This window comes from Lacerta agilis, chromosome 14, assembly GCF_009819535.1.
Source record: "Lacerta agilis isolate rLacAgi1 chromosome 14, rLacAgi1.pri, whole genome shotgun sequence".
Classification (NCBI taxonomy): Eukaryota; Metazoa; Chordata; class Lepidosauria; order Squamata; family Lacertidae; genus Lacerta; species Lacerta agilis.
In genome coordinates this window covers 17,407,123-17,420,729 of record NC_046325.1, presented here as the reverse complement: position 1 = coordinate 17,420,729, position 13,607 = coordinate 17,407,123, and the positions used below count along the sequence as shown (strand labels likewise).

The window sequence follows — 13,607 nt, the reverse complement described above, 5'->3', positions numbered from 1 at the left end:
ATATAAAATTTTCTGCATGCAGTTTATTAAGAGAGAACATTATGAAGATGATGTACAGGTGGTATTTAACCCCTGTGAAATTAGTGAAAATTTACCATGGTCAAAGTAATAAATGCTGGAAATGTAAACAAACAGAAGGAACCTTCTTCCATATGTGGTGGACGTGCCCTAAAGTGAAAGACTTCTGGGAGAAGATATATAATGAAATTTAAAAAGTGTTGAAAAACACATTTAAAAAGAAACCAGAGGCCTTTTTACTGGGCATCCTAGGCCAGGATATTGCTAAAAGTGACAGGAATTTGTTTTTGTATGCCACAACAGCAGCTAGAATTTTGATAGCTAAGAACTGGAAGATAGAAGAACTACCAACAATAGAAGAATGGCAGATGAAAATGATGGACTATATGGACTATATGGAGCTTGCAGAAATGACCGGGAAACTCCGTGACCAGAGAGACGACGCGGTGGAAAAAGAGTGAAAGAATTTTAAATTGTATTTGAAAGATCATTGTATGATTGAAAGTTAGATATAATCTGAGGATAAGATAAGTCGTAGATGATAAGTTTTAGATAAGATATAAGTTAATTATTAGATAAGATTATAATAAGGTTAAGAGGTAGGAGATAGAATGGATATTTGTGTAAAGATTAGAAGGAAGAAGTTAGGGAAATTACATAAAAGGTATTCTCAAAGGACGCAGGAGGAGGAGATAGGAGGAAGTCCTGAGACGATGTGAGGAAAGATTATATTCTTAGCGAAGTAATATGTTAGTGTTTTTTTGTTAGTTTGTATTTTTTTGTGTTAGTTGTGTTGTTATATTTTTGTTTATGTATGTTTTAAAAAAATTTGAATAAAAATTATTTTAAGTAAATAAATAAATAAATAAATCTAGTATGCCCAGTTGTACATCATGGCAAATTCAAGCTCTGGTCCCTTACTGCCTCCTTCCCAAAGACATTGTGCCTATGCTGTCACTTTGGACCCTGTTGATCAAAAAAGCATGTTTAAGGAAGAATTAGGAGACTTGGTGGTGTGTCCCTCTGTACAGACTCACAGATACATAGTGAGTGAGTTGTAAATTTAAGCTCCACAGAAGCATTGGGACTGCAGTTATGATGGCTCCCCGCTGCAGAGGAATGACCAGACCCCAAATATTTATTTATTTCTGTCTGTCCTAGGCCCAGCTCTGACATTCATGGTTTTCTTCTATATAAACGAACCGCAGTAAGCCTCAGGGTCATGTGCTTCCTCTCTTGTCAGATACGATATTAGAAGCTCCCATTTCCCATTTGGATTAACCAGAGTTCTCCCTGACTTCCAAATCATGGTTTGATTGTGGTGAAATCTTTCCATTAAAACAAAACTTAAAAAATAAAATGGAAGTCAAATTTTAAACTACTTCCTTCAATTTTTCCCCATTAACAAAAGTAGGAGGTTACTGAGAGACCTCAGACAAAGCAAAGAAAGGAGCACAGAATGAGTGAGTCAGTTGGTCCATTGAGGCCAGTATTGCGTGTCAATACCCGATCCCTCCCGTGGTGAAATGAAGACACAGGACACCGAAAATAAGGTTAATGGGCATAAAAGGCCACAACTTTATTGGTTACGGATGTTGAGCGGTATTGGCTTAGGCATTGGAACTAACTAACAATATCCGACTCCAGCACGTTGTGCTGGCAGTCCAAGAAGGGTTAACCACTGATGGGTGAGAAACCTTGCTGCTGCACATCAGCTAGGGACTCACCCAGTGATCACCGGACTGGGGCGTGCCTTTGGCCCTCGCCCACCGTGGCTTCGGACAGGGACACGCCCCCCCGGACTCATTTACTGAAGTACCCTTCAGAGCCTGGGGGGAGGTGATGGCCGAACCTCCCCCCCCACCGAGATCCTAACTGGGGATAAACCAATGCCTAACCGCCAATCGAGCCCCCGAAGGGGCTCGCCACCAATACCCTCAGATCCGCAACCAATACCTGATAGCTAAAACGATATCCGCCAGCCAAGCATCGTTTCCTTCATCTGAGAGATGAACGCCATCATTCCGATAAAGAGCCGCCTCGCTGAATTTTATCGCCGGGTGAGGAATGACTTGCCCCCCCAGGGCCACCACCCGGCGTGCCACCGCCTTGTCCAACAATTTTCTGGCTCTGTTGACTGCAATCGGGCAAACACAATCGCGCCAGGTGCGCCTTTCCAAAAGCGTGGACCAAAACAAAGTCATTGATGGAAAAGAAGCCACTATTTCGTTAAAGTCCTCAAATATGTTCCATTGCAAATCAACGCCCTTTCGATAGGCGAGGTCGTTTTCGCTGAGCTGAATCACCATGGCGTCGGGCGGACCCTGCGAGGCGGCTCTGGATTTCACTGCCGGGAGAAACTCATCCCAACGCATCCCTCTCCTCGTAATCCAGGATATCTTGACGCTAGGAGGCAGACCCAAGTTACGACCCCATCCGCGCTGGGATGCACGCTCCCGGGCCCAGTGCACGATACTATTGCCCACCATCCATATGTGAACTGCTTTGGTGCCTAAAAGAAAGTGTAGGAGAGAAGGTGGTAAGAGTTCTGACCATGCTTTACCAAGAGTTGCGTAGGTACCCTTTGTAAGCTTTGGATTTCCAGCGGCCTAGATCTTTGATTTTCTTTACAGAGAGACCCAAGTGCATCGCCGTTGTTGCTGAACCGATTCTAAAGGAATGCGCTGCAAATTTGTCAGGGGGGAGGCCGCAGGCAGCGATTGCTTTTCTCATAACCCGCGTGAACTGAGCCCGAGTTAGGCAAGCACCATCCTGATGAATAAGCAAGGGGCCGGGTGCAGCTGGCCTCATACGCAAGAAACGCCTAGTATCTTTCACTGGACAGGGGCCCCCGTGACCAGTAGCAGGGAGGCGCATCCAAGCCCCCTTCCCTAGTTGGTCCGTTTTTGACTGCCGGATGAGGAGCAGCACTTCCGATGCAGACAGCCTTACGTCCTCAAGTGCAATCCCCCTGGTGCCCTGGGCCTCTGCCACCACCTCACCAACCCTAAGAGCTCCAAAGAAGGCGATAGAGTACGCAGCCGAGAAGAGCCTGGCTTCGTACTTGGACCAGCATAGCTTCCTTAATTGCTTGTGAATTTGGGTCAGGATATCAAAGGTAATTGGCCTTCTAACATCCTTACTAGGGGGTTGCAACCTGCGCCAGCCTTCCAGGGCTTTCCGCACAACAAAATCCTCACAAGGGTCGATCGAGTAGATCGCTTTGCTGAAGAATGAGATTGCTGCCGAGTGGATGTTTAAGGTCCTAGGTGCCCTGCCTTTGCGCCAGAGGTGAGACAGGTACTGTAACACCTCCTTCTTATTAGGAGGGGAGTCCGGCCCCACCCCTGACATCCCCGCACGAAAACCCATGAAATCGGACCACGCTTTTTGATAGGATCTCAATGTGGAAGGAGCGACAGACGCTGATACTCCCTTCAAGACATCTCGCTCCCAAGGCTCCAAAGGTACTCCGGGAAAGGCTCCGGTAACTGCCGCACCTCTGGTGCCAGTGAGCGGAAGCGTTCTGTCTGAAAACGAGATAAAGCATCCGCAATGTCGTTATTAAGCCCAGGGATAAATCTAGCCGTGAAATGGATGTTCAACTGCAAGCATAAGAGGACAAAAGCGCGTAATAGAGAGCCCACCTGGCCAGCACGCTGGGCACCGCGCCCAGGGGTCAGCCAGTGATGGCAGGGGATGCGATCATCCCCTGCGCACGTGCTGGGCTTGTGATGCCCGCAACTCCCCCTCCTTCCTAAAGGGGCGGAAAAGGATTTGTCTGCAATGAATTGCAGCAGCTTTCCAGGATTTCAGGCAGGATTCTCTTTGTATTGTACTTGGAGATGTCAGGAATTGAACCGGGAATCCTCTGCATGCGAAACAGATGCTCTGCTACCAAGCTACACTCGTTCCCCATTAGAAAGGCAGGCAGTCCCTTCCCTTTAAGATAATGGTGACAACCACTGCGGGTGAAACATCTGACTCTGTGTTATTCCCCTTATCCCATTTCATCCAAAAGCAGGAGAAACAGAAGTGATACGAGGGGACACTGCAGAGTTCCTCTTTCTACAAAATCAGGGTCTATATTCATCTTTCATTGCAGGCTGAGCGGACGATGAGCCAGGCTCCCTGGAACTCCTCTGGGAATGACTTCATGTCAGGAGTGGCCTGAGATGTTTTGATGCCTGAAGCTAAATGTGGTGCAGCTGCACTGTAATAATAGGGCCGGGCATCAGGCCCTGCAAGGACATGCTCTTATTGCAAAGCCTCACTGCCAGGCCAGGAGGAAAACCTTGCAAAGGCTTCCAGAACACCTCACTCTCGCCGAGACTCTGAGAGAGGGGGGTATTCTGCAGAGCTTCGACAGTGGTCTCTCTCCACCCCAGTCCCTAAAATAGCACCCCAACAGTATCTCTGCCTCCTGCCTTTGCCACCCTTAAATTAAACTAGGGGTCTTTCATTCCATTCCTTCATGGGATATGCACTAGCATCCTTCCATGCTGGCTCCACACAACAGTCTTCTGCTTGCATAGCCCCAAAAGCCTCTCATTTCCCCCACTAGATTTAAGGAACTGCTTTCTCGCTGAGGATGGGCATCGGGGAGTTTGCTACTCCTGCCCAATCACAGCTCATAGCAACAGAAAAGCAATTAATTCACAGTCACATTGTTTTTAGGTGGCCAGGTATGCTTTTTAATGATTTTCATTTGATATGATTAGTATAAGTGATTAATAATAATAACAATAATAATAATAGCAAAACACCCAGACAAAGAATAAAATCATAAGTTATGCATTTAATACACACAATTTGCTTAGTTATTTCAGTGGGATTTCTCTGAGAAGGACTTAGCTGAGCAGTAAGTTAAGTGTTCCAAACTTAAATAAAAAGCTCAAAAAAGGCACAGAAAACAGAAACCTCCAGTATTCTCACACCAACCAAGCTGCTTCCAAAAAGATTCCTTGGTGTTATCACAGAATAGAAATTTGGCCTTCATGTGAACAAGAAATGAAACCAGTCTCCATGGGATTCCTGTGGCTTTGCTTGTCTCGGATGCCTCAAGGAAGGGTCTTGACTCATGGAACTGAGTCGAGTCAGAGCTTCTCAGCCTTGCCTGCCGCACATGAACTCAGCCACAATCAGCACCAAGGAGAGCAGGACCAAGACAGCAACTGCCAGGCGGATGGTGATCTCCATGGATGGAAAAGTGTTTGCTGCAGAGTGAGACAGAGAAGAGTTACGCAATTGTTGGTTGTGATGGAGGCAGGGTGGGGAGAGAGATTACCTCAAGGCTGCGGCCCTCAGCATACTTAGCCCCATTGAGTCCAGTGGGACTTACTTCTGATTTCTAAGAACAGCCTGCTGGATCAGGCCAATGGAAGCAATCTTCTAATCTACTCTACTTGCCTTTTACTTCTGATTAGAGCCAGAGAGATGATGCAAAGCAGGCTAAGTCTGCAAGCAGTGGACCAACAGACAGCTCCACTGAGAAGATGGCAGGGACACATGTTGCCTTTCAGTTTTTATGTAAATGCAGGAGCCATTCAAAAGTGGTCAGTTTGTGATTGGTCATTTGCTGGGTGTTCCATTCAGAATTACTGCTCCATGATGTGGGCTTGAAATTTCATCAACAAACAGATTGGTTGGGTGGTCCTGGCTGAAGAGAGCAGAAGGTCAGGTTCGGCACAGTCTTCTGGGGGTCAGATGGGAACGCTTGGGCAGATTGTGAGGACTTACAATGAGGAACTCAAGAAGAGGAGCTGGAGTAACCTGAGCCTGAGTCTGGTGGCAGCAGAGGAAGGCCGAAGGGCAGGATATTAAGTAAATGAAAAGAATTAGTGGGATTGGATATAATCCACATGCTGTGGGTTAGCCACCCCTGATACATCTGAATATCAAAGAGCGATAATGTGGTCCCAAACACAATAATGTAAATACAAGCAAATGCTTCCCACAATTCCAAGGGCTATCTCCCTCTCCCTTATTCGTTCCTGAACCCACATTTACTTAGCCATTGCCAGTGGAATCAAATCACCTGGTTACTCCATTCTGTGCCATGTGGCCTTGTTTCCGCCATAGAGGTGCTTGGCTTTGATAGAGGTCACAATTCCCCAAACTCCTGCCGTATACACAAAAGGAAAGAAAACAAAGGCACAAAGCAATGCTCTTCACCTGTCACAAGTTCCAGCCCCATTGCGTCACTTGGCTCCGACCACTGAAAGGCATGTCCTTTGCGGTGATATTGACAGGTATAATTCCCATCATCCTCCAACCTGATCATGGAAAGAGAGAACTCAGTTGTGTTTCTGTCCGATTCTGCCATCTGCCATGCTATTAGGTTGCTGGACTTCTGCAAAGAAAAGTTCAGGCCATTCTCTGGTCCGTGACACTCGATGGTGACACTGAAGCCTGCAGCAAGTGGGTCCTCGGGTCTCATTCTGATGGATGGTTTGGAGAGGCTGGGATCTACATGTTGAAATAAAAGGGGAGGCAGGGAGTAGCAATGTTTATGGTAATCAAGGAATATCTCCTGCTGATGACCATGTCAGTCAATTCATTTCCTACTCAGGCAGTCTCATTCTGCTACTATAATACAGGCATATCTCAGAGATATATTGTGGGTTTGGTTCCAGACCACCACAATAAAGCAACTATCACAGTAAAGTCAATCACACATTTGTTTGTTTGTTTGTTTCCCAATGCTTATAAAAGTTATGTTTACATTATGGTCTAGTCTATTAAATTTGCAATAACATTATGCTTTTTTAAAACAACAACAACAACAATGCACATACCTTAATTTAAAAAGACTTCATTGCTGAGAAATGCTAACTATCACCTGAGCCTTCAGTGAGTTGTAAAAACCCTGCGAATCTCAGGTTTTGCCATGTAAAAGTGAGATTCCAATTCACTTTGATACATGCATTTGATATGTTTGGGGCAATGCCAGGTCCCGTCTCAGAAGCCAAAGTGCTAAACCAGAATTCTCATGGCCAGGATTTCAGTGCCAGCCATTCATAACTCCCCCCCCCCCATTATTCACAGCAGAATTATATGCAATAAGGAAGCATGAGCACTGGTCACAAAATTAATCCAGAGAAAGGAAGCATATACATATTTGTATCATTCATTCAGGTTACAGAGTTCCATTCATGCAAAAGTTTGGCTTTCAAACCAAAAATCAAAAGATTTTTTCCCCACTCTTGCATGCATCACAGTGTGGTTTATCTCCATTCCGGTTTTGGTAGACGTTTGCCACCTGGTGGTCAGAAGGTAGAATTGAATCCTGTCCCATCTCAAGACTTTGAGGGGCTTATGGGCAGCTCCGGGAACCACTGCAAATAAACTGAATGTGTGCAGTATTTAGAAGGTTCCTCCATAGCCTGTAGTTCTAGTATTTCAGAACCTGAAGCAGCTCCAAACCAGGGTTTATTTTCACAGGGTGGACAGGCTCTCACTAAAAAATCCTGCAAGGCCTAACCCTACGCTTCAGTTTGAACCAGAGTGGCTTAAATGAAACAAGCCTTTGTTTGCCGTCATTCTTCTTCATATTCCTATGTCCATGAACAGATGGACCACAGCTTACTGGGAAATGATTTGCAGGGAGAAGGTGCCTGGTTTAGTCCCCAGCATCACCACATATGATTGGGAAATACCCCAGTCTGAAACCCTGGAGAGATCAGCGTGTAGGTAGCCTGTGTCTACATATCCCGCTAAATTCAGCAGCAAATAATGTGTTTCAGCCTGGAATGCACCATTTGAGAAGGTTGCTAATGATACTCAACACCTTGTATGTTTTAGCTAATGCAGCTTTCCCCTTTGATATACAGCAGCATGGAATACAAAATCCATGTTAGTGCCATTTATTTTGAGGAGGGGTAAAGCACACAAATAGGGACCCAGGTGGCACTGTGGGTTAAACCACAGAGTCTAGGGCTTGCTGATCTGAAGGTCGGCGGTTCAAATCCCTGCCACGGGGTGAGCTCCCGTTGCTCGGTCCCAGCTCCTGCCCATCTAGCAGTTTGAAAGCACATCAAAGTGCAAGTAGATAAATAGGTACCGCTCCGGCAGGAAGGTAAACAGCGTTTCTGTGCGCTGTTCTGGTTCGCCAGAAGCGGCTTTGTCATGCTGGCCACATGACCCGAAAGCTGTCTGCAGACAAACGCCGGCTCCCTTGGCCTATAGAGCGAGATGAGCGCCGCAACCCCAGAGTCGGACACGACTGGACCTAATGGTCAGGGGCCCCTTCACCTTTAAAGCACACAAATAGCCTTACCTCTTATGTAGATATATATGCTGTTGCTGAAATTTGAGCACAGTTCATAGAAGGTCGACTTGAAACAATATGTACCCTGGTAGATTCCTCCGTGAAATAGTGTGGCATTGGCAATAGCAAATACGACCCCTTTTTGCCCGGCCTTCTCCATTACAACGTGAATCAAAGATGGACCCACTTTTTTGTAGAGCTGGAACTCTACATCTTGGTAGCCTTGACTGTTACAGTGGATCGTGACATTTCCGCCCAACTTGACGATGTTACTGGGGCTCACCGAGATGGAAGGCTTGGGGAAATGCAGAGCTGGGTGAGAAAGAGAAGAGAACTGAGATTTGGAAGGTGGGGGATCTGTCACAGGTTCCCCATTGCTGGAGAAGGAGGTAGAGAGAAAGAGGAAGGACCCTTCCACTCCTGACAGTACCCTTTGGGAGAACCACACACACACACACACACACACACACACACACGAATGCTAGAATTTGTGGGCTTCCCATGAAGGTGAATGGTGGGAGATTCAGCACAGGTAAAAGAAAGGATTTCTTCACACAGTGCATAATCAAACCGTGGAACTCAGTCCCGCAGGAGGCAGTGATGGTCTCCCACTTGGACAGCTTCGAAAGAGGATTGGACAGATTCATGGACTACTAGTCATGATGGCTATGCTCTGCCTCCATGGTCTGGGGCAGAAGCTGCAAATCACAGGAGGGGAGAGGGCTCTTGTACTTGGGCCCTGTGTGTGGGTTGCCCATTCAGGCATCTGTTTGGCCACTGTGAGAACAGGTAGCTGAACTAACTAGATGGCCCATTGGCCTGATCCAGCAGGACTCTTCTTTAGTTCTTACGCTTTTTAGAAGAATGTATACAAACTGCCATTGAGAGAAAATCAAGGTGGTGTGCAGTAAAATCATTCAAACACCACAAAACTTTCAAATCTTAAAGTTATAAAAGCATAAAATCCAGAACAAATGACCAACGCTGAGTCAACTTAGTTCTCTAAAAAGTTTGGTGAAACAAATGTGTTTTCAGCAGACTGAAATCTATCAAGATTGTAGGTGCCTGTCTGACATCAGTAGGAATAGTGTTCCAAATTTCTGGTGCCAGTACACTAAAAAGCCTTGGTTTGCATAGATTAGAAACTATACTGCATTTTCCATAGGCGATTGCATCTTTTGTCTTGGCACAGTGCATAGCTGCATAAGGACCCAGGAAGGAGACACATACAGACTCTCTTTCCCTCTCCTTCATCCCCCACAGCTGGGCTGCCGCAGTGGTGCTGCTGCCACATGGTACAAGAAGAAGAAGAAGAAGAGTTTGGATTTGATATCCCGCTTTATCAATGCCCGAAGGAGTCTCAAAGCGGCTAACATTCTCCTTTCCCTTCCTCCCCCACAACAAACACTATGTGAGGTGAGTGGGGCTGAGAGACTTCACAGAAGTGTGACTAGCCCAAGGTCACCCAGCAGCTGCATGTGGAGAAGCGGAGACATGAACCCGGTTCCCCAGATTACGAGTCTACTGCTCTTAACCACTACACCACACTGGCTCTGGTAAAGCTTCAAAGGGAAGGATGACAGGATATTTGTGAGCTCAGAAAGGCTGATAGGGAGGATGAGAGGGAAGACAGGAATTCTTCCCTGGCTCAGATTTTAGTCTGAGCCAGAGAAGAACTTAGGTTTCCTATATTCTCCTCTATTTTTATTTTCCCTCCAAAGCTCATTTCCAGACTCAAGTTTAGAAAACTTCACGTACATCTCTAAATTTGACTCAGCCAGCTCTCACCTCTTATCTTGACCTTTACTCTGTCACTTAAATGTGAGCAGCTGTCGCCAGAGAAAGAGTTGAAGCAGTATCGGCATCGGTAGATCCCACCATCTAATAGTTTGACATTGGCAAAGAAAAATGCAACCTCGTTCCACTCTGACTTCTTGACTACTGAAGCATGCAAAGATGAATCCAGTTCTCTGAACAGAATAAATGTTGCTTGTTCGTAGTCTTCACTGCGCACCTTGCAGTGGATGGTAGCATTGCCTCCCAGGGGGACAATTTTACTGGGGACCACTGAGATGGAAGGCTTGGGATAAGATTGTCCTGGGCAAAAAAAGAGAGCAAGAGATATACAAAATATCAATAACAGCAACAACCTCCCACAACAACAACAACAACAACAACAACAAAAACCCAAGAGTCTTTTCAACACCTTCAGTTTTTGTAGCTGGAGTCCAGGGGGGAAAGGCCTGCAAGGCAGGGAACATTTCTTCCAGGAATCACAGCCAAGATGGCCTCCTAATTAATTCTCCAAGAAAATTCATCAGCATTACTGGGTTGGAATAATGCATTGCAAAATTCAGAGAAGTGCGAATTTCAAAGAATGACTGTGTTTTGGTTCACACATGATTTGAAGAAATGTGAATTATTAGACAGATTTGTCTTTAACACAGTTGACCAAGTTCCCCCCCCCCAATCCCTATACCCTGACTAATCTGTAGGTTCTTTCAGATGAGGCTTTGGGATCTGGGTTGCCCAATATCCACAATCCACTCAGGGCTTGTGCCAGTTTTGGTGCATTTTGCTGCTAGTCCAAATAGATTAGCAAAATTGATATGAGTGGCACAGCAATAGTGGCAAAACACAAAGGTTGCCAACTGACCAGGAAGTGGGAGAGAAACAGCAGCGAAACCTTTAACATAGTGGCGTGGTCTCTGAGGAGTGTATAGACAAGCAAGGAAGGTTGGTAGATCTTAACTTCAAGGGGGAAAAAATTTGGTTAGGAAAAGGCATGCCATTTAGCTTCTATTCACATTCACATCATTCTGATTATTAGACATATTAACGTTATTTTGTCTAGGACGCAGCTCACCTTTCAATGTCTTCCCAGTCAGCCACCATCCTGGAAAAGCAGACGATTTCATTAGTGGAAAGATAACTGAGCAACAGAAACTAGCATCTCGTTCTCTGGTCCTTCCACCCTCCTATTTCCCCCTCTGCAATACCAACCCAAAAAGATGACGGAGAAAGAAAACTTCATGGTGAGGGCTCTGTTCCTGGTAGATCGTCCTATTTTGCCTCAGCGCCTTCCATCAACTGACTGAAGATGCAGGGAATGTCTGCATCTTCTAAAGCCCAGCAACCCTCTGTAAAACTCTTCTTCCCTTACTGGTACAATTGTGACCGATAGCATGGTCATCACTTCTACACCACCCAACGAACCACTTCCCCCCACCCAGGTAGCTGTGCAGTCACATAATCCAAAAGATAAAAAGGAAGGAAAGGTCTCTCCAAACCCTCATTTGTAGCCCATCCTTGATACAGAGCCTAGTTCACTGTTTTGCCTAAAGAGGAACTCCTCTATGCATGTCTCACATCTCCTTTATTACCTACCTTTTGAGGAAATGGTGCACAAAAGTGGTGGAGCCTGTGCCTCCCTCCTCTCCCCCCCCCCATAGCTGTCAACTCCCCCCACCCCCTTTTAAAGGGAAATTCCCTTATTCCGAATAGGATTCCTCGCAAGAAAAGGGAAAAGTTGACAGCTATGCCCCCACCTGCCTCCACTAACACGACTTAGCACTTAGTTGCTTCTATGGGTGCCCAGGGCTGTGTCCTTTGCCTCCTATGAAACCCTCACTTGCTTACAGTCTTCACCCTTCCTTCACAGTGTTGAATGTCTATAATGAGAAGTGCTGGACCTTAAGTCATGGTGGGGCTTAACCTCGCTCCCAAAGCCTTAAAGTCTCTTCTCCTTAGGCCTAACTCTTTCAGGCAAATACATACCCCTCCTCCATTACTTCACATATTTCGGGTGTGGGGGGCTGCATAGCTGTCAACCCTCCCTGCTGTTTCCCAATGCTATAATAAGGGAATTTACCGCAAAAAAGGGGGAAAGGTTGACAGCCTCCAAGTGTCACTGAACTACGCCCCCCATCATTCCCAACCATTGTTGTGCATCCCCAGCCATTGGCCATGCCTGCTGAGGCTGATGGAATTTGTACTTCATCAGTAAAGGCTCAGTAAACACATCACCTGGGTTTCTGATCCTCCTGTCTGGTCTCTGGTCCCGAGACCTTCCAGTTGATCATACCAGCCAAGAAAGAGGATGCTGAAAGAGGAACTCAAGTTGTTCTGTAGCCAGCAGCTCTCCATTGCACCTTGCCGTGCTGTACCACAAACGAGGCCGCAGCTTCTCAAACATCCAATGTTCTGTGACACGGTTCCCCCCCCCCCCTTGACATGCAGGTATTCTGTAGTGTGACAATATGGTTGACCACAGTAAGCTGACTGCACTTTCTGACAAACCACATCCCTTTTTAAGTTGCAGCCGCAGGTGTGGGGGCAGGAAGGGGGGGGGAGAAGAGGCAGCAAGCAGCTTTCAAAACCACATTTGTGATGTTGTGGAGATTTAAGGGTATTCAAGTTCTCTGTTGCCTACCATAACAAATCCACATTTCTTTGTTGTTGTTTTTTAAAGGGTAGGAAAGTAAATGGAATGAAAAGTGTGGGATGAACAAATTATTTATTTACTATTTATATTCATTGCATTTATGTATTGCCTATCTGCCAAGGCACCCAAGGTGGTTTACAGTTTTAAAATACTAAAATAAATTAAATTTGCTGTTACACTAAGATTTGGATATACAGTCGTACCTTGGTTGTCGAATGCCCTGGAACTCGTATGTTTTGGCTCCTGAATGCTGCAAACCCAGAAATGATTGTTCCAGTTTGCGAACTTTTTTTAGAACCCGAACATCCGGCGGGGCTTCCGGGGCTTCTGATTGGCTGCAGGAGCTTCTTGCAGCCAATCAGAAACCGCAATTTGGTTTTCGAATGTTTTGAAAGTCAGATGGACTTCCGGAACGGATTCCGTTCAACTTCTAAGGCACGGTTGTATTCATTATGGCCTGGTTCACATGGCATGGGAAGCCAAACTATGGTTTACCAAGACCATGTGAACATGTGTTCGAGAAACAGAAAATAAGTGAAATTCCAAGTTGATGTCACTGAGTTGTAGAGCAGGAGAGAGTGCAACCGTGGGAGACATTCGTTCAAAATAAATATAGAAATTCACAAAGTGACTGAGTCTGGTGTTGCAAATAAAATTCCCCACCACAGTGATCTGGAGGCTGGAGCAAGTCCCCTTGGAGGACAAGTGCCAAGATTAGGAATAAATGGACAATTCTCACAATGGAAGCATGCAAGAAGTGGGGTCCTCCAACAATCTGTGTCTGGGTTGGTACTTTTCTAACTTCATAAATTGTCTAGAGTTGCAGATGAAGAATGAAGCAGCCAAGTTTGCAGATGACGCCAAATTATTTGTGGT

General features: G+C 45.8%; 1 protein-coding gene across 1 annotated transcript in view; it reads right to left on the bottom strand.

The window, feature by feature from the left end:
- Positions 1 to 11,427, bottom strand: part of LOC117057542 (immunoglobulin superfamily member 1-like) — a 33,815-nt gene extending 22,388 nt beyond the window's left edge. The window contains exons 1-9 of the mRNA XM_033168392.1: positions 11,291 to 11,427; positions 11,154 to 11,183; positions 10,076 to 10,384; positions 8,297 to 8,599; positions 6,193 to 6,486; positions 5,135 to 5,234; positions 3,364 to 3,548; positions 1,975 to 2,530; positions 977 to 984 (exon numbers count right to left, since the gene is read on the bottom strand). Of these exons, the coding sequence (XP_033024283.1) occupies positions 977 to 984; positions 1,975 to 2,530; positions 3,364 to 3,548; positions 5,135 to 5,234; positions 6,193 to 6,486; positions 8,297 to 8,599; positions 10,076 to 10,384; positions 11,154 to 11,183; positions 11,291 to 11,321 (1,816 nt within the window). The 5' untranslated portion in view covers positions 11,322 to 11,427. The remainder of the gene's footprint in view (positions 1 to 976; positions 985 to 1,974; positions 2,531 to 3,363; positions 3,549 to 5,134; positions 5,235 to 6,192; positions 6,487 to 8,296; positions 8,600 to 10,075; positions 10,385 to 11,153; positions 11,184 to 11,290) is intronic.
- Positions 11,428 to 13,607: the final 2,180 nt, after the last annotated feature.